Here is an 18,285-nt window from a genome sequence, read left to right as displayed (position 1 = left end):
TCACTTTGTGATAAGATACACTATTGTAGGGAATTGACCTTTCAATGCCACTTCCTTCTAAAAGTAGGAGTCACTTTGCTAGAATTTGGTGAGCCCTGTCAAGAAAAAAATTTCATGTGCCACTAATTTACCTTTGATTTAGAGGTCTCATTATTTTATACATATTTATATGTGTAGCAATCAAGTCATAACCTACCTCATTATTGCTGTACACAACTGAAATAGAGTTGTTTGGGCCAGTGGCCTCTTGATGTGACATTTCATAAACTGATTTCTGCAACAGGGTAAATTCAGAAGTGGCAAAGAGATTCTGGAGAAAGTGTCATTAAAAACTGATGTGAGTAGACTGGATTTGCTTGAATATTCTTGATGATTTTTGTAGTATGGCACAGCCACGTTCTGTGGGAAGGTCATGGGAAGGGATGTGTAAGGATTTAGTGCTGAAGCAGATTGAAGTCTTTGAGGTTCTGGGATGTTGAAATGGAGAACTTTTATTCCAAAAAGCTAGAACTAGTTAGAATAATATGTACCTTTGTTAATAACAATGCAGTTTGGCATATTTTTTCCTTTACTCTCAGTAAATTTGTGAAGAACAGTCCTAATTTCTGCGAGGAAGTGTCTGAGAGACAGTAGCTGCACTGCCAATTGCACTCAGCTAGCAGAGTGTAGCCTGTGTCTGTTAGCATGTTTCAGCAACTTTGTTGCATCATACCCTTAATGCTCCAATAACAGCACAAAACTTTCAGCAGTTAATTTATGTCAGACTTCAAGGTTATATTACATGTGATGGTAATGGAGTCTTTTATGAAATGACCTTGAAGTGTATCATGGGGAGGAGAAGGTGTTGCTGGTGCCTGGTCATGTCAGCTTCACTGATACTGCCTGCAGAAATGTCTGCACTTAAGTGAAAATAATGGAATTACATTGTGAATAGGCACTTTCTAAATGAAATCTGTCACAAGGTAGAAAGTTCCTTGGTGAAAAGCGTATTTCTTTCAGTGTCAGATTTTGGTTGGAGTATCCTACAGGTTTATACAGTATTTTTACTATCTAGAAAGATGGTTTAAATTAATGTCTTCTCAAAACCTGTTGCCTTGGGATATGACTTTTAATTCTCAATTCATTCCAGTCTCCCTCAGAAAAACCTCATATGAAGAACGGAGAGGAGAGGGGAATAACAGCTTGTGTGCATTTTGTAACCACAGAAGTCTTAAAAATCTTGCCATGAAAATTCTTACTCAGTCCTTGTGAATGCAGGTCATTCTGTAGAGGATTTGTTTCACTGACTGCTTGTCAGAGACACTTGAAACGAGTGCTTTAATTATACTTTTTAGGAACACTTGGTTTTAGTCAGAATAGCACTCTGAAATGTAAGGGATATTTAAATATTCATATTCTGCAAGACATATCTTGCAGGTTTCCTACCTTCAAAATTCTAAGTTTAACTACACTGGTTCTTTTATCACATCTCACATTCAACTAACATTGGAAAAAAGGGCATTTGTGAAAAGGTTGCAGTCATGTCAGATTTTCATCCTTTAAGCATGAGTGAGATCAGTGACATTAAAGCCATTCTTTGCTCAACTAGATCTTTTTTAAAGTTTTCCAGTTTGAACTGCCCAGATTACCCTGATTTGAATTATTTTCTTTTGTCCTGAAAATGATCTTCAGAGAAGCTGAGTGTTTTCCAAAAGTCAAGTCATTATCTTACCATGTTCCTTACTCTAGCTTGCTCAACTGCTAGTTAATATTTATAATGTGGAATTCCGGGTTAATAATTACAAATAAATATTCAGATGCTTAGTTTACCAGTGGCTCTGCAGTTCTCCAATGTTTCTTAGTCATATAACAAAACCTTTTTATTGACAAGAAAGGCCTGAGCTGTAAGGTGCTCCAATGGTTGAATGGCAGATTGAAGGGTTAAGATAGAACGATTAAATTGTCATTAATGTCTGTAAGCCTTATTGTGTGTGATAATGGGAAATGTGCAGTGTTTTAACAAAGTGAAGCTGCAGTAATCATGCAAAAGCACAGGTTGTGAATCATGGATGATAGAACTGGCTTAATTTGGCTAGTAACACTCTTCACAGATGTCACTGTTTTTCTTAGCCCCTTTAATAGAAAAGATGTAAGTAGAAGACTCTTCACCTACCTCTTAAGAACATTATGATCCTTTCTGTTTAAATGAGCGTATTTCCTGTGTTCCAGAGTGTCCCGGAGTAATGTGATAATCACGAGTGTGAGTGTGCTCGCGGTGATTACTGCCGGGGTGTTTTTAACTGGGCAAGCCGCCGGTGTCGCAATGAACGCGTTAATCCGAGCGGGAGTGTTTGATGGGGCGGAGCTGAGCGGAGCGGAGCGCTGCTGCTGCTGCTGGTGCTGCTGCTGCTGCTCGGCCGTTCCGCTTCCGGGCCAGCGGCCGAGCAGGGGCCGCGCTTCCGGCCGCGCGCGGTGAGGGCCATGGCGGCGCCGGGCCGGGCCGGCGGGGCTGGGAGCCGTTCTCCGGGCGCGGCGGGGCCGGGATCCCTTCTCCGGGGCAGGGGGCGGCGGGGGGCCGGGGACGGGTGGGGCTTGGCGGGCCGCGCAGTGCCGGGCTGGCTGAGGCCGGGCTGGCTCCCGGCGCCGAGCGGGCGCGGCCGGAGGCGGGCCGGGCTGTCGGTTGTGCGGCCCCAGCGCCGGGAGCGCTGCCGAGTGCCGGGCGGTGTTTGCGGGGTGCCTCTGGCACGGGGCGTGCTGTGCATGTGCCCGGCGGGCTCGGCTGTGCGGCGTACGGGGTGTTATTGTTACCTTTGTTTGTTTTCAATGAGAGCGAGGACAGCAGAGGCGCAGCCGCGGATGACCAGAACGTGTCCGGCCCTCGCAGTAAGCCATGGCGTATCAGCTGTATAGGAACACCACGCTGGGGAACAGCCTGCAGGAGAGTCTGGATGAGCTCATACAGGTGCGGTTGGGGTCTGGGCGAGTGCTTTAATAAAAAGGGACGTTTTTATCCATATGGCTTTGTGGGTCCTGTATCGAGGATCCTTTGGCTGAGCTTTGGTAAACTTACTGATGGGAATCATAAGGGTTGGGTTTTCCATTCACTTGTGATGTCTTTTTCTTTACATTTTGGGTGAAGGAAAATGTTTCTTTAAGTGGCTTAATCTCATGTGTCCCCATGAACAGCCAGATTAAGCTGGAACATTGTAGTCAATTTGCTGCTCTTCTGGGTATTTCCAGTAAATATTTATTGTAAGAGATCTTTGTGTAGCACAGAATTGAAGTATAAAAATGAAAATAAATACAGGAACATCATGTTTGTCTAGAACGTTTGTCTAGAGATCTGCTTCATGTGACCTTTGTTTTGATGTTATTAACATTTATTGCATGTTTGAGCTTACTTTGAAACAACTGAAAACTTTTTTTTTTTTTTGAAACTTCTTTAGTCACAGCAAATCACACCTCAGTTGGCCCTTCAGGTGCTACTTCAGTTTGATAAAGCTATAAATTCGGCACTGGCACAGCGAGTCAGGAACAGAGTCAATTTCAGGGTAAGGAAATGATATGTAGAAGTTTTACATGAGATACAGCAACTAAGTGTTGTGACTTAACTAAGAATGTCATTAAAAGCTGTGTGCTCTAAGCATGGACTTAAGGAGGTCCATTTGGATTCTGTAATAATGACTGTTTGCATGTATATTCTGTGTGTAGTTGTAAGGCTGCTTACCTTGTTCTGCCAGGGATCTTTTGACTGAATGCAAAAATCAGATGATGAAAACAGGGAAGAGGGGAAATGCTTTTTTGTTGGATAACATTGCCATCCTCAGTGTCTTACAGATGAGGAGGGAGACTTTTGCTTCTCGCAGCTGTCCCTAGCAAAAGTGAGATGAGGCCACAATTTCAGCCACATCAGTAATGTGAAGAGAGACTAGAGAGTTTTAGATCTGCCCTTTCACTGGATCATTCTGTAGCTATTTTCTGTAGGTATCATAGAAGAATAAGCTGGGGGAGGGGGGTTCCCCAGTCAGCCACCCTAATTGATGTTAGATACCCAGCAAGTTGTTAAGTATCAACTTGAATGTAAAGTTAAGGGAAAAAAACACAAAACCCAGCTTCCTGTTAACTTTTGTCATACTACTTTCCTACATTATGTAGAACACATTAATGATGTGGTCTCCTAAGATGCTAGATTTTTTAAACAATATAGAGATGTTAAAAATAGTATAATTTCTCTAGCACACTTAACTTGTTTTGTATATGTAGCATGATACAAAAAACAGTTTAGCATGTGTTTAGTGGACAAATTAAAAAAATGTTACTTGGGGCTTAAGTTCAAGAATATAAATTTAAGATATGTAAAAGTGAAGGCCGAAAGTTTTCCATATTGACATTCTCAGTAATACATCAAAGAGGAGGGATACCCCTTTATGTCAGATGTCAGTTTTGTCATGATTTTTTATTTAAGCTACCACTTTGTTTAAGCAACTGCAGAATTCACATCTTGTTACAATTACTACTGTAGCAGATTTTTCTCACAGCCCAGTATTTTAAGAAATGTTTTCTACTACTGATCCTTTGTACACATTAGAAAAACTGTGAAACTTCTTAGCCTACCTGTGGATCCTCCCCTTGGATATCCTGTAACATCACTACATGGTCTTGAAAATTTCAGCCACTGGAGGGCATTTAAACTCCGGATTTCCTCAGAATTGCTTGCTTGCCAGTTTGTACACATTCAGGTCCATTATTGGCTTTGTGCCAAATCTTGTTCTAAAAGGGACATAGTTCAGTAGATACTCATCATATTTTCTGTTGCTTTTGAGATGCATCCTATAGAAAATGTCTCATGTCTTTTTCTAGGGGTCTCTGAACACATACAGATTCTGTGACAATGTATGGACATTTGTACTGAATGATGTGGAATTTAGGGAGGTCACCGAACTTGTGAAAGTGGATAAAGTGAAAATTGTAGCATGTGATGGAAAAAGTAAGTATGAAATATGATATAAATATGCTGAGACACAACCCTTGATTGTTTTTAGAAAGCTTTGACCAAATAGAGTGACTGTATTACTCAGACAGAAGTAGGGCTCTGCATTTCCTTACAAAAGCCAGCTAAATGCTTCACTGACTCATAAGCACTGAGGTAGAACCATGCTGGGGACTGCTCTGCACCTGTTGTTGGGAAGTACACAATACTAGAGCTATTAGGAAATCAGAAGTAAATTTTTTTTTTTTTTTTGTGTGGTGTAGTGTTAACCTGTTTGTTAGGATAGCACCATGTTTGACTGAATCTGAAGAGTGCTACAACAGTCTGAGCAAGGAATTGTCTGAGAAAAGTGTCTAAGCAATCATTCTCTGGATTTGATAGTTGGGGGCACAAGCCCATGAGAAGCTTATGCTTGCATTTGCAAGTCATAAGACTTATTTGTTGCCTAACAGACCTTCTGTATGTACACTGCTTGTGGGAGTTTACAATCCATATCTGCTTGACTGGATTACTTTTGTCCTTGTTCCTTGAGATTCTTTACTGGAAAAAGTAATTCAGTGACTTGTGGCAAGCTGCTTTATAACTTTTTAAAGCCATCAATGTGGCAGAGTATTGCTAAAGCTGTGTGAAATGGTGCCACTTGTTTCGTCCTCTGAGAGTGATGCTAAAAGGAAGAACTGAGAATGGAAAAGGCTTTATTTAAATGCACTATAGACCTCTGAAACAGGTTCTTCATGGCTTCCTGATTCTGGCATGATTACAATGGTCACTTCAAGTTGTAGTTCTAAAGAGTTGACAGAATTTATTGTTTGCTCAACTTCTGGTATTAGCCAAGCATATAATCTTACTGCTTGTTTTCTTGTGTGCTTATTATAGCTAGTGGAGGAAACCTTACTTTCCAAGTATTAATCATTTTCATTCTCGATAAATTGTGCAGATAAGATTTAAACAGCTGACTGACTTGAAGTTGCTGTTAACATTACAACCTTTTTTTTTCCCACGAGAAGTTGACTTGTTGAAGGAACATATTAAACACTGGCTTGTTGTTTGAGTTACATACTTCTTCCACAGCTCTAAAAACAAGAAAGCAGTAATGGTAGTGTATCAAAAGCTGCACTGGTGTTAATTGGTGATTCTGACAAAAGTTCAAAACAGAGAATAGCTCTCAGTTTCTTTATGAAGATCATGCTCATTCTTGCTTCTGTTTCAAATGCATAATAAGCTATAGCCCACAGTCCATCAGAGCTTATGCTGCTGGATGTGCAAAAGCCTTTCTCTTTAGTAGATGATAGCCACATGTTCTTGTGGCTGACTGCAGTAAAGGGTTTGTGTATCACTACATGTTAGAGCAAAGGTTTTAGTATTTTTAATTCCTCTGTGTGCACAACCCTGGAGTTCTGTGCTGGCTCTTTTTAGTGTTGTTAAGTGAAGTGAAACAGCACAAGCAGTTCATGCATGGCATTGAGAGCAGTGGAGGGAATTGGGTAGGTACAGAACATGTTCTAAAATGCTTGGGGAGTGTTTTTGATCTGGGGGAAGGTGTACGAGAATGCTCTTGGTTCTCTGTTTTTAGTGGGGATGGGTATTGGTCTCACTTTTTTTTTTCTTTCCTAGACACTGGTTCTAATACTGCAGAATGAATAGACCTGTGGTTTGTCTGCAATATTTTCTGTTAATATGCAGCACTTTCTGGAGAGAAGCATGGAAAGGGACTGATCATATTCAATTCTTGTGATGCAGATGTGAGTTAATCCATATTAGAAAGCATCACAGAATGATGGCGGAAGAAATACCTGTAGCATTTCTTCAGTTCACCTTATAGGGCATGAATACAATGTTACCCTTTTTTTTAATTACAAGAGATACTGTTGTCTTTTTTTGTTCAAAATAATTTCTGTAATAAACTTTTATTTAAAAACTTTTGAAAGAGTGATCATTGGAAAACTTTGTTCAGAAACTAGCATTAGCATACCATATTTTCCCAAAATTTTCTATGTGTGTTTAGAGAAATGTTGCAAATTAAAAAGTCACTCAGGTAGAGGGTTCTGAGTGTGGTTGCACTGTTAAGTATTGCTAGAAATGGCTGTTCCAGAATGATGGGGGAGGACATCAGCAAAAACTTATCAGCTGGTGCTGGGCAGCATGTTTGTGTGTTTGTGACTGCATCTTTCTCTCTATAAATAGCTCTGCTACGTGCCCTTTGCTGCACACTGCAGATTGGTAAGTAGCCATTTCTGAAACCAAAAGAACAGACAGTTGCTTTTATTGCAACAGTAAGTGTCTGTTTAAGTCATCCTAAAGGATGGAAATGTGTAGCTGCACCATGGTTTTCTCTTGTTCTATGTCAGACTCAACTCTTCTAGGTTTAAAATTTTTTGTTCTCTAATAATCATGAGGTAAACTAAATTTCAACCCATACAGGTGTAAAAATTTGTTCTTCCTACCTCCAACTACTTGTAATCTTTTGCTATCTCTAGACAGGAACTACACAGTCTTGAGGTCTCTGTAGCCTTAGGACTGTCTCCTAATGGAAGTAATTATATCTCTGATTTTATTCCAACTAAGTGTGTGTTAGCATCACAGAATGGCCTGGGTTGGAAGGGACCTTAAGGATGATCTTGTTCTACCCCCTCCCATGGGCACAGACACCTTCCACTACCCCAGGTTGCTTCAAGCCCCATCCAACATGGCCTTGAGCACTTCTAGGGATGGGGCATCCACAGCTTGTCAGGGCAACCTGTTCTAGTGTCTAATCACCCTCACAGGGAAGAATTTTTTCCTGATATCTAAACCTACTCTCTCTCGGTGTGAAGTCATTCCCCCTTGTCCTGTCACTCCAGGCTTTATCCATATTTCTGGGATGGTGTTTGTCCAGATCCCGGATCTGTTCCTTCTGTGGAGGTGTTTTGAGTTCACTGGAAGAGCAGGGAGCAAAGGGAAGTGAAGGGGATCTGGTGCCAGTGTTCTGCTTTTTGTTGCTTTGCTCTCCATAGCTTTCTTGTCACTCGCTACTTTTTGTGTTTGAATTTGAGCTAATCCTGCCAGGTTCATGTGATTAATGTTCTTTGTGGTCTTGAAAGATTAAACTTACAACTAAGAGCATCAACTGCACTTTTGTTACACTAAGCTACTGCAATATCCAGTGGAAGACACATAATTTCACTTGCTAGAGCATCAGCATGCTTGCTGCTGCCCATTTGGTTCTTCTTTGCCTGTAGTGTTATGGACTTTTTCATTTATTTATTTCATTATAGATTTTCTTAAGAATGATCACAATTGCTTCCATTTCTCAGCAGCAATGAGGAACTAAAAGATACCTTTGCACCTTGACATTGAACTGGAATGGATGGTTCTATTTAGAAAGTAAATTAACTTAAAGAAAGTGAAGAAAGCATAAACACCAACACAGGACTGGCTGTGAATGACTGGCTGTTCAAACATGGTTTCCAAGAAAAAGGATTTTGTCAATTCCATAGGTGTGCAAACCAGGATGTTACCTGATGTAAGCTGTTTGCTCAGTCTGGGATGTCAATACCTGACTCTAAATGTTATCAGAGAGGCACAAATTAAAGTGCAGAGCAGGAAGAATTTATGATGAATTTCCAGAAGACAAGTTTAATCGGGATCATTATGTTCCTTTGCACAATGATTAGGCACAGTGAGGTAGAGGAGAGTTACTCAAAGCAGATACTTGTGTTTAAGGATCTTAGCAGCTTGGGGGTAGGATTTCAGTCAGGTCCTACTGACTTGGGTTTGCTTTTCTGTAGTCTAAAACTTTGCAGCGGGAAGAAAAGTTAGGAGCATGTTAAAAAGGACTTTAGTCTGGGAGATGTGAACCTTTTCGTCATTGTAACCTAAAGGGTGATCTTTGTTAGGATTAGCCATTATGGCTTAGGAAGTAGTAATTTACAGATATATTAATATTTTGATTTGTGTCTAGTACTAAAAGAACCTGCATCCTTCAAGGAAGTGGAAAATAGTTCACTGAGAGTCAACATTTTATGGTCACTGCTGTTGCAGTCAGCAGAAAAAGAACACCATAACCCTGCTGCCTGAATCAATTTCACTCATGACTGCAAATATTTTACTGGTATTGTATTCATATCGTTCATGTTTACTTTTTGTTTCTTTAGAATGTATTACCTGTTTTCCTCCAAATTCATTTTCATTGACCTCTTTTTATTATCGGGCATCTCAGAGATGATCATATAAAGGTATCAAATGCAAAGCAAGAAGGAAATAGACTCTCCTAACTAAATTTAGAAAGAGCTGTTCATAGACCTGTTGTGAAATATGTAATAAGCCAGGTGCAGCTCACATTGTTCTTGTAAAAATAAAGTGAAAACCACTTGGAATTAAAGTGTAATTTAAAACCATGTTTAAACCAGAAAAGTAAATCTGCTATTAGATTTCATAATTATAGTTTCATCTTCCTTCCATGCATTTCTTGAAAGGTAAATTTGCAGCGTATTTCCTCCTTAAACAACTGGTGGCCTATTTAGAGGTTGGTTTGTTAGTTAAAAATTGATTGTAGACGGCAGTGTCAGAAGTAGATTTTTATCACACAAAGTTAATAATTCTGGTATGAACCCCTTGATTTTACGGATGAATTTCACATGGGGTTTAATCTATTTTTGGAGGTGATCCTGTACTCTGATGTGATACTGCTACTGTGGGCTAGAGCTGGTCCTACTCTATTCCAAGTTTATTCTTTTTTCAGTTCTGCAGCCAACTGTGGCAAGTTACATGATGTCTCTGTGCTCTGTTGCCAACTTTCTAAGAGGCCAGCTATCTGATTTCTAAGAGCCTTTGAGATCTCTGGAAGGCAAAGTTCTGTATCAGAGTTGAGTGGGGGTTTTTACTGCCATTTCTAATGGTAAGGAGACATATCACTGCTTTGACATGTGGCTGCAGTCATAAACATGACATTTCTAATGTCTTTGGAAGAGGATAGGCTGAGAACATTCCTTTGTAAGAATCTTTTAGTTCTCCTTTAGCATTTGGGAGTAGGCTTATTCTTTCAGAAGAAATTAGGTCACTACTAAAAGGAAGTGAGTAGAAAATAAATTTGCGCTAGATAGCCTTTGTTTTTGCAACCAAATCATCTGAGAGGAATTCTAAGTAATAACACCATCAGAAACAGGAAATTTCCTTTGGATCAAGAACATTGGATGTGGAGGTTTTACCAGGTGTTTACCTCAGCAGGTGATAGTGCCAGAACAGTCATTTTCCTCCAAAGCAGTGATCTCTCTGAATGGGAGGGCTGCCTGGGCTGGGTTGTCAGATAACTGCTGCCCCTCCTAGTGAGTTGCTAAGCTGGTTTTCTGGTATGCTGGCTTCACTTGATGCCTTCATATTCTTTGGCCATCTCTTTCAAATTTGGATAAATGCTTAGATCCTCTGTCTTCAGGTCTAACCAGGAAGGGCAAAGATTGCAGTGAATAACATTAAAAGAAGAAATATTTTGACTTTGCTGGAAGACTTACCATAGAACAGATTTGAAGTGGCACTTTCCACCCTCAATCTAAATCCTTGTCTCTGTCTCTCCATCTGTAACATTTTTGTGTCTGTCAATAACAGATGAAACACTGTTATTATAATAGTGTGTACAAGCAATACTACACATTTCTGAGAGAAGAAACAGCTGAAGAAGTTAAACATATTTACAAAGTGAAGGGGATAAAAATTATTGTTGACAGGTCTGTAACTTGTAAATATGTATCTATCTCTACAGGTACATTTGCAAAATAATAGGTCCCTTATTCAATAATCTTCCACTATTTCAAGTGGGGATTCTTTCCAGGCCCCTCCACTTCATTCTTTGAGAAAGAAATTATTTAGTTCTTACAGACAGCCATTTCATGGCTGGGTTTGATTTTGATGTAATTCCTTAGAACTAAAAAGTACAGGGATTTGTTTTTGTCTCCAGGAATATGCACATTTCCCCTCCATTTTCCAAGGGAAAAAGACAACACGTTGCTATAGCTAGAAACTCAGTGACTCTTCTCTGCCTGTTTCAGTTCAGACACCTGAACCTGTCCCAGTCCCCCAGTGAAGCCCTTGGCACTGGTTTAGTATTTTGAGCTAATACGTATTAATTTAAAGTAAGTGAAAGAGGTCTAATAAGCAAAATCAGATGAAGCAGTGGTTGGATGCAGTTTTCTATGATTGGAGACTTGAGTTCTTACCCTAAGTCAGCAGAGAAGTTTTGTTTATTCTAAAGGAATGCACTAGACACGGAGATAATTTCTATTTAATGCTGAATTTGCTGCTGAAACCATTAAAAATGTTGTATGTAACTATCAGGTTAGCATAAAGCTTTAATTTCTTTAGCAAATGTCTGCTTACATAAATTGCAAACAGTTCCCCCCTTGGACCAGTAATCCTGTTACTTTATTTGCTCGTTTTGCATAAACAAATACCCAATGATACATTGGGTATTTATGTATGAGAGCCTTTCTTGCCAGTATTTGGAGTTGTTTTCTATAAAGTTTGCTGTAAAATCACCATGGCATTTAAAAAAAAAATCACTGTATTACAACCAAGTTCACTTTAAAATGTCCAACAAAATTGCAGTGACACACCTTTTCAAGTCAGTTACTTCATCTTCTCATCCTATTTAAATCGATGTTGTAAAGATCTGTGTTATTGCAGTCATAACTTCATCTAAATGTAGCCTGGTGTTATGGACTAGCTTCAGCTCTTTGTATAATTCTCCACTGTTTATTCTCCACTGTTGACCTTAAATTTATAAAAAGGTGAGTGTTTACTTACAAGAAAGTTACTTTTAAATTTTTCTTAGTATAAAGACAATGGCATTAATCCCTCAGCATTACAGGTAGTGAAAAGTTGTTGGATCCATGGGAAGTGGCTAGCTTTAATATGAAGTTAGAAAAACATGTGGGTGAAACACGGAAGTTCACAAATCTTTCTTTCAGCTTCTAGAAACTCAAGGAAACAATGTGTTAGATGATTAGTTAATTCATTGTCCATTACTGGATATGGTAATTACATTACTGAAATATCACTAAAATATCTCTTTTTTTGGTGGGGGGGGAAGAGAGAGATGCAGATCTTAGAAAATGTAGGTTTGCACACCATTGTTGCATCCCTCTGCCTGGGCTGCAGATGGAGAAGTGGGTGCATAAAGGGTTAACTGCTTTAACGCTCTGCCCAGGAGCACAACCCGTTCTCCTCAGAGGGCATAGAATACCGAAGCGCTATTTCAGTATCTTGGATTTTATTGAAAGTTGGGTTTTAATGACTAACGCCTTTTGATAGAGTCCAAGTTTAAAGCGAGGCAAAAGCAGCAGCCAGATGTTCAGCTGGCAGCGCTGCGGCTGCCAGAACGGGCGGGCGGCCCGCCAGGTGCTCTGTGGAAAGGCAAATCAATCCCGGTGTCAGCTCTGCCCCGCCGGAGCTGGAGGCACCGCGGCCCGTGCCCCGGCCCTGCCCGTCCACAAGCAGCAGCCCGGGGGTCACTGTGGCGAGTAGACTCCATGAAGGGACTGACCAGGCCCTGCCCGCTCCCTCCCGCCCGTCAGAGGAGTGCGGGCCTGCCGCGCCTCGTGAGGGCAGCCCGGGGGCAGGACAGGGCCCGAGCGCGGCGGGTTGACTTTCCCGCCCTTCCCCACCGGGCCTTGCCTCGGCCGGGCCGCCCCGCCCGCCCGTCTGTCCGTCCGTGCGACCCTCGGCGGGGCCGCAGCCCCGTGCCCCCGCCCGTGGTGCTTCTCCTTGGGCCGCGCCGAGGCGTGCGCCCCTCAGGGGCCATGGGGCTCCCCTCCCGCTGCCACCGAGGCGCCGGCGCCCGTCTCGCCTCACGACACGGTGTCGATCCCCTCTGCGCTGTCCCTGAGGCGCCGTCGGCAGGACTCGCCCACGGAAAGCAGCAGGTGCCGGCGAGAGTCTCCGCGGCTCCCCTCAGAGCCCCCGGCCGTAGAGGGCCCTGTGCCGCAGGTGCTCCTCGAGACACAGGATGGCCGCATCGTCCACCTCGGGGTCGAACTTGTTGGCCAAGAGATGATGCTGCTGCAGCATCCAGGGCACGTCGCCCACCCCGTAGATGCAGACGGCGCGCTGGTGGCGGCCGGTGCAGGGCGGGTAGGGCGCTCCTTTGCTGATGTCCCCCTCCAGGTACTCCCACTTGACCAGGCGGGGAAGGGCATTCATGTCCGAGAGCTGGAACTTGTCGTTGTGCGGCATGGCCCCCGGCACGCCCGGCATGCGGTTCAGGGTGGCCCAGACGTGCTCGTCAGGGCTGTAGGTGTCCTTGGACCACTCGAGGAACTTCTGTGCCGTGGGGTTCTCGAAGATGTGCTGCACGAAGGCCCGTGTGACCACGATGTAGGCGCTGCCCGTGAACATGGGGGAGCTGAGGGGCGGCGGCAGTTTCTCCTGGGCAGTGCGGAAGATGGCCGTCCCCACCTCGTGGTGGTACTGCCAGCGGCCCCGCTTGGCGCCTGAGGGCCTCTCCGACTCCAGACTGTTCCGGCCGCGCAGCAACTGCAGCGCACGGACGATCTCGGCGTTGGTCTTGATGGGGAAGTCGGCGCCGCAGGTGTTGAGGACGTAGCGCCATGGCACGGGGCTCTGCAGCAGGTCCCGCATGCAGTTGAGGTCGGCCTGCAGCCGGGACCAGGAGGCATAGACCACGCTTTCCAGGCGGCTGGCCACGAACACGTTGGGGAAGCAGGCAGCGATGGCCCGCACGGCCTCCTGGAAGGCGGGCGGCGATTTGCTGTCCACATGGACGCAGTAGACATTCTGGGGGGCGTAGAGGGACCGCAGGAGCCGCTCGAACATGTCGATTTTGTTGTGGATGACCATGGAGTAGGCGATAGGGAACTCCTCCTCCTCCTGGCTGAGGGGGAACTCGATGTACCGCCGGCTCTCCTTGAAAGCTCTGCAGTCCCTCGTCATGTTCAGGTACTCGTCGGGCGTCGGCGAAGCCTTTTTGTTCGCAACTTCCAGGTTGCTGAGCTGCGCCTCCTCGACGGCACTCGGGTCCCCGCGGACGACCGCCGAGCAGTTGATACTGCGGCCGGCGGAGAGCTCCAGCGCCCGGCAGAGGCGCTGGCGGCAGCGGGGGTGGCCGGCGGGGTCGGGGCGAGCGGCGCCGCGCAGCGCCAGGGCGGCGGCGAACAGCGCCAGCGGCCCGAGCAGCAGCGCCCAGCGCCGCCGCGCCGCCGGGGCTCGCTCCCACCACCGCATCCCGGACTCTGCCCGCGACTCCTGGCTGCGCTGCCCTGAGGGCGCGGGAGGCACTGCCGCACGGAGCAGCCCGGCAGCTGGGCACCTGCTGCCTCTGGGAGGTGGGGAAGCAGTGCCTGGGCGCTCCCCGTGTGACCAGAGGTGAGTAACAGTCCCCTCCCTCCCCGTGGCGTCGCTCTGTTTGGTTTTATCAACACTGGAGGTGGCTGTATATCTTCTGTGTCTGTTTAAAAGATAATATTTAATCTTACCCCTGTCCAACATGTAACGCAAGGAAAATTCCTCTAAAAGTCAACCCTACATAATGCACTTTTTCGTAAGACTTTACGAGATTAATTTGGGGTCCAACCTGCTTTTCCAGTGTTCTCATCATTGCAACTTACAGGTCAAGGGAGGGGTAGTGATAGGCTGTAGTCTAGAAATCCAGTTTCAAAAAGGTTTATTGCTGTCCTAGAGTGCTTTGAGCTTTAGTGAAGGATTACTGCAAAAGATAACTGGGCAAAGTTCAATCTCTGCCTCTACAGGGGAAGTAGACGGTGAAGGTAGAAGCTATGGTTTATAAATTATTTGCCACAAGTATCTGCTTAAAGAAGGAAGTGAGAGAATGTTTGCCCCTACACGCTGGCCAAGGCAGTATCACATGAAAGAAAAAGAGGGGTAACTGGAAGTGATAAAATACTCCTTGTGCTGAGATGAACAAAATAATGCTCCCTAAGCTTTGCAGTCATCCTGAACCACTTCATGATTTGAACCAAACATGGTATGTGGTACCATGTTGGTAAAAAAGGAGCAGTTTCAACAGTTTCAGTGAAAATTTCTAAGCTGGGTTTTTCTGAGATAGAAGGCATATTTTTTTTTTCTCCATATGTATCAAGAAACCAAACTCACAGAATCTGCAGATGGACTGAGGACAGTTGTATGTGTAGTTCTGTACAGGTTCTTGAAAAAAAGAAGCAGTTACTTCTCTAATTTCAAAACTGTGATTATTTGTTAAATTAGTAGCTTTAACCAGCTCAGTAAATAATTGTCTTAGACATGGGTAGTCCAGAAATTTTACTGGGCATTATGAAAAGCAATTATGTGATACACATAGTATTTCCTATATGCACAGTGCCATATTGCCTGTTCTGAGTATCAAAGTGAATGTGCTTGGGAGAAATGTGGGGGAAAAGGCTTGAGGAATGTAAATAAATGGACTTAAATTATTTTGGAATAATTTGCCAACATTCTGTAAATGTAGTCGCAGATTTACCAAAATGGAGCTTCTTTGGAAGAAGTTTGTTGCTTAGCATTAACATCTTGAACTTGTTCAGTGCAAGAAACTTGACATTTTGAAGGTTTCTGCAGTTAGTAGTGTGGCCATAGGACTCCACATCATTTGCTCTGTGGTACGCAGCTCTTCATATGTAGGCTCTTACCTCAAGTTAAAAAAAGCTGCAGCAAACCCAAGCAGTCTGAAGTGCCTATGCCTCTGCTCTCAGGGTGAAATTTTAAAACTTTCTCCTCTGAAAAGTATGAAATGTAAATAACCAAGAAAATACTTGGCTGAAAATCTGAAAAAATTGAATTAAATTAAACGTAATTAATAGCTTTCTGTAAAGCTACATTTTTTCTTCCCATGAGAGAAATGTTAGCTTACAATAAAAAATGTTTTGTTGGTAAAGTTGTTGGACTTGAGGACTTGTTTTTATATTAAATAGAGCTGAAAACATGTTAACATTTATATTCTTAAGTGCAATAACTTCCAACATACTTCACTTTAAACTCTGGGCTCAAATCTTTGGTGTTCCCTTAAATGATGGTCCATGTGACTGAATACAACAGTGACTCTGCTTAGGAGTGAGTGATGTAAAACAACTGTCCTACAATCAGTATGTGACACACAGCCCAAGCACTTCCTACACTGTAACCAGCAACCTCGTGATTGCTTGCATAGAGATAAATAGCCTGGAGATATGACAGCAAATTACAATGTAAGAGGAGGATGGTTTAATCATGTTTAGATAATAATCTTGCAGAAGACTATCTGTGAGGGGTTGCACAACTTGTAAGATTCTTGGAGTTATGCTTTTCAAAGAAACATACAACAGGCTGCAAAAAGTTTTGTATTTGAAAGGGTGAAGGAATGGCAGAGAGAGGAGTTTAAATATTTGACAGACGTGATGGCCGAGGCATAAAGATCACTGTGCTGTCACAAGACAGACCGGTGTTGCAATTAATTTCTAGAATTCCTGTGTTGATCTCAAAGTCTGAAGAATTTTCATCAGTATGACAATTTTCAGTTAAAATAGTTCTGGTAAGTCTAGGTTTCATGTCTCTCTAGTGCCTTTTTGCACCTGCTTCCATTTCAATAAGCTATATCAAGTTAGAAGTTTCTGCTCTTTTAGCTTTCCTGTTAAGGGATAAAAAGAATCTTCACAAGTTAACCTGCTACCTACTTGCCTAATTGCACAATTTCTAGGTTGTGGTTCAGATAAGTGCATTGGAGAGTGGAGAAGAAACATCTATTCTACTTGCTTCTCCAAGGGAAAAAAGCCTAATTATGATTGTTTGCTGATGTTGTCAGACCTGGTGAAGCACATGGGAGAAATTTACACTGATGACAAGGGTCATAATCTCCCTGGGTTCACCTGTACACAGTTAGCTTGTAAAAGGAATAGGGTTTTCCCAGTGAAAGCAGCGTTAACAAAGAAGGATAAAGAGCATTCATATGAAGGGATCAGACTGTGGTGGTTGCTGGAATCTGTAAGGAAAGGATTTTTGTATATATAGATACACTGTCAGTTATTTTAGCATGACTTTTAAGAAATACGTGGAAGTAGTAAGTTTTGTGAACTTAGTCAAAGAGACATCTGAGACCAGGCTTGTATATGCTACAAAAAAGTCTAGTGTGTTACACTCTATTGCTTGGGGGGATGGTTTAAGAATTTCAGTTTTAGCTTCTCAGTCTAAAATGGTTTGAGTGTTAATTGGTTTGGTGGATGGGGTTTCGGTTTTGGTTGGTTTGTTTGGGGGGTGTTTCTGAGTTGTCACTCTTTCTTTCTTTCTTTCTTTCTTATGAAGTCTATTGTAGGTCAGCTGTAGGAGTTTTGAAGGATTCCACCTGGAAGCTCTAATGCCACTTTTAAGCATTGTTGTCTGTTCCATTCTGCTGCTTTTCTGTATTTCTCAGTTTTCAGAAGAGAGCCTTTTTTCCTGCTCATTCATTCTGAGCCATAACGTGCATTTTCGTGTGTTGGTTGCAATGCTTTGCAGGCATTACTAGCTCACAGCTAAGTTCTGTATTGTCCAGAATGCTTGTGTCAACAGGAGGAATTTTGTATTAACAGCACAATGACTGTTATTTGACCATTGTGTCTCATAACTGTTTGGTTTTTGTGTGTCATCTAGATAGTGAAGCCTTAACTTGAAAGAAGTATGTGCATGAGGCATAATTCTAATCAGAAAGCAGTGCATTTTCCTTCATGAACTGTTCTAGTGTGGGTCCTGTCCTAGGCTACAGGATATTCAGGATATCCTTCAGGATATCTGTTCCACAGTGGATCCTTTTGCCAGCTTCCTTTTAGGCACACTGGCTACCCCACCCTTCCACCCTCCTGCCCTGACCTTGGTGTCTGCAAGATTGGCTCAGCTTTTTAAGTCTGACATGGGGCAGCTTCTGGTCTCTTACCACAGAGACTCCTCTGTCTCCTTACAAAATTATTGCCATGTTAGCCCAATGTAAGAACGTATGAAAATTGACCCTCTTAGACTAATGGTGGGGAGTGTGCAAAAGTGAGTGATAAGGGTGTGACTTCAGCAAGCCAAATGAATATGGTTTCTTTCTTGCTTTTATCTTCCCCTTTTTCACACTCTCTAACCCTCATTTGGCTACATATTTGCATAGAGAGCTGATGGCTCTAGCATTCTCAGGGTCCACTAGTATGTTTTACAGCTGTAAGATTGTGGAATCCTAGAACAGCTCAGGTTAGAAGGGAACTCACAAAATCATCTGGCCCAAAGGCTCATGGGACAGGGAGCTCAAATAAAATTATAAACACCTTGTCCAATTTCATCTTGAAAGCCTCCAGAGATTCCTCCCTTATTTGAAGTCATGCAGTGGTGCT

The 18,285-nt window shown here is 43.0% G+C and overlaps 2 protein-coding genes across 2 annotated transcripts; one reads left to right on the top strand and one right to left on the bottom strand.

Annotated features, from left to right (window-relative positions):
- Window positions 1-2,366: 2,366 nt before the first annotated feature.
- GTF2A2 (general transcription factor IIA subunit 2) lies at window positions 2,367-6,896 on the top strand. Its single transcript, XM_085070833.1, has 5 exons — window positions 2,367-2,451; window positions 2,808-2,941; window positions 3,426-3,530; window positions 4,840-4,966; window positions 6,584-6,896. Exons 2-5 carry the CDS (start codon window positions 2,870-2,872, stop codon window positions 6,607-6,609), a joined length of 330 nt encoding a protein of 109 aa, XP_084926959.1. The 5' UTR covers window positions 2,367-2,451; window positions 2,808-2,869; the 3' UTR covers window positions 6,610-6,896.
- A 5,296-nt stretch (window positions 6,897-12,192) lies between these two features.
- On the bottom strand, window positions 12,193-14,565 carry GCNT3 (glucosaminyl (N-acetyl) transferase 3, mucin type). The gene has a single exon (XM_085070828.1). It carries the CDS (start codon window positions 14,441-14,443, stop codon window positions 12,890-12,892), a length of 1,554 nt encoding a protein of 517 aa, XP_084926954.1. The 5' UTR covers window positions 14,444-14,565; the 3' UTR covers window positions 12,193-12,889.
- Between the last annotated feature and the right edge of the window lie 3,720 nt (window positions 14,566-18,285).

Source organism: Lichenostomus cassidix, chromosome 10 (assembly GCF_008360975.1).
Source record: "Lichenostomus cassidix isolate B80296 chromosome 10, HeHo_3.0, whole genome shotgun sequence".
Taxonomy (NCBI): Eukaryota; Metazoa; Chordata; class Aves; order Passeriformes; family Meliphagidae; genus Lichenostomus; species Lichenostomus cassidix.
Note: the sequence above shows the minus strand (reverse complement) of the source record. Positions and strands in the feature narration are given on the sequence as shown.

Excerpts from the sequence above, each read along its gene's own strand:
- GTF2A2 (XM_085070833.1), top strand. The coding sequence starts at position 2,870 with ATGGCGTATCAGCTGTATAGGAACACCACGCTGGGGAACAGCCTGCAG. Across the intron at positions 2,942-3,425 it reads GTCTGGATGAGCTCATACAG|TCACAGCAAATCACACCTCA; the intron begins GTGCGGTTGGGG and ends AAACTTCTTTAG. Across the intron at positions 4,967-6,583 it reads TGTAGCATGTGATGGAAAAA|ACACTGGTTCTAATACTGCA; the intron begins GTAAGTATGAAA and ends TTTCTTTCCTAG.
- GCNT3 (XM_085070828.1), bottom strand. The coding sequence starts at position 14,443 with ATGTTGGACAGGGGTAAGATTAAATATTATCTTTTAAACAGACACAGA.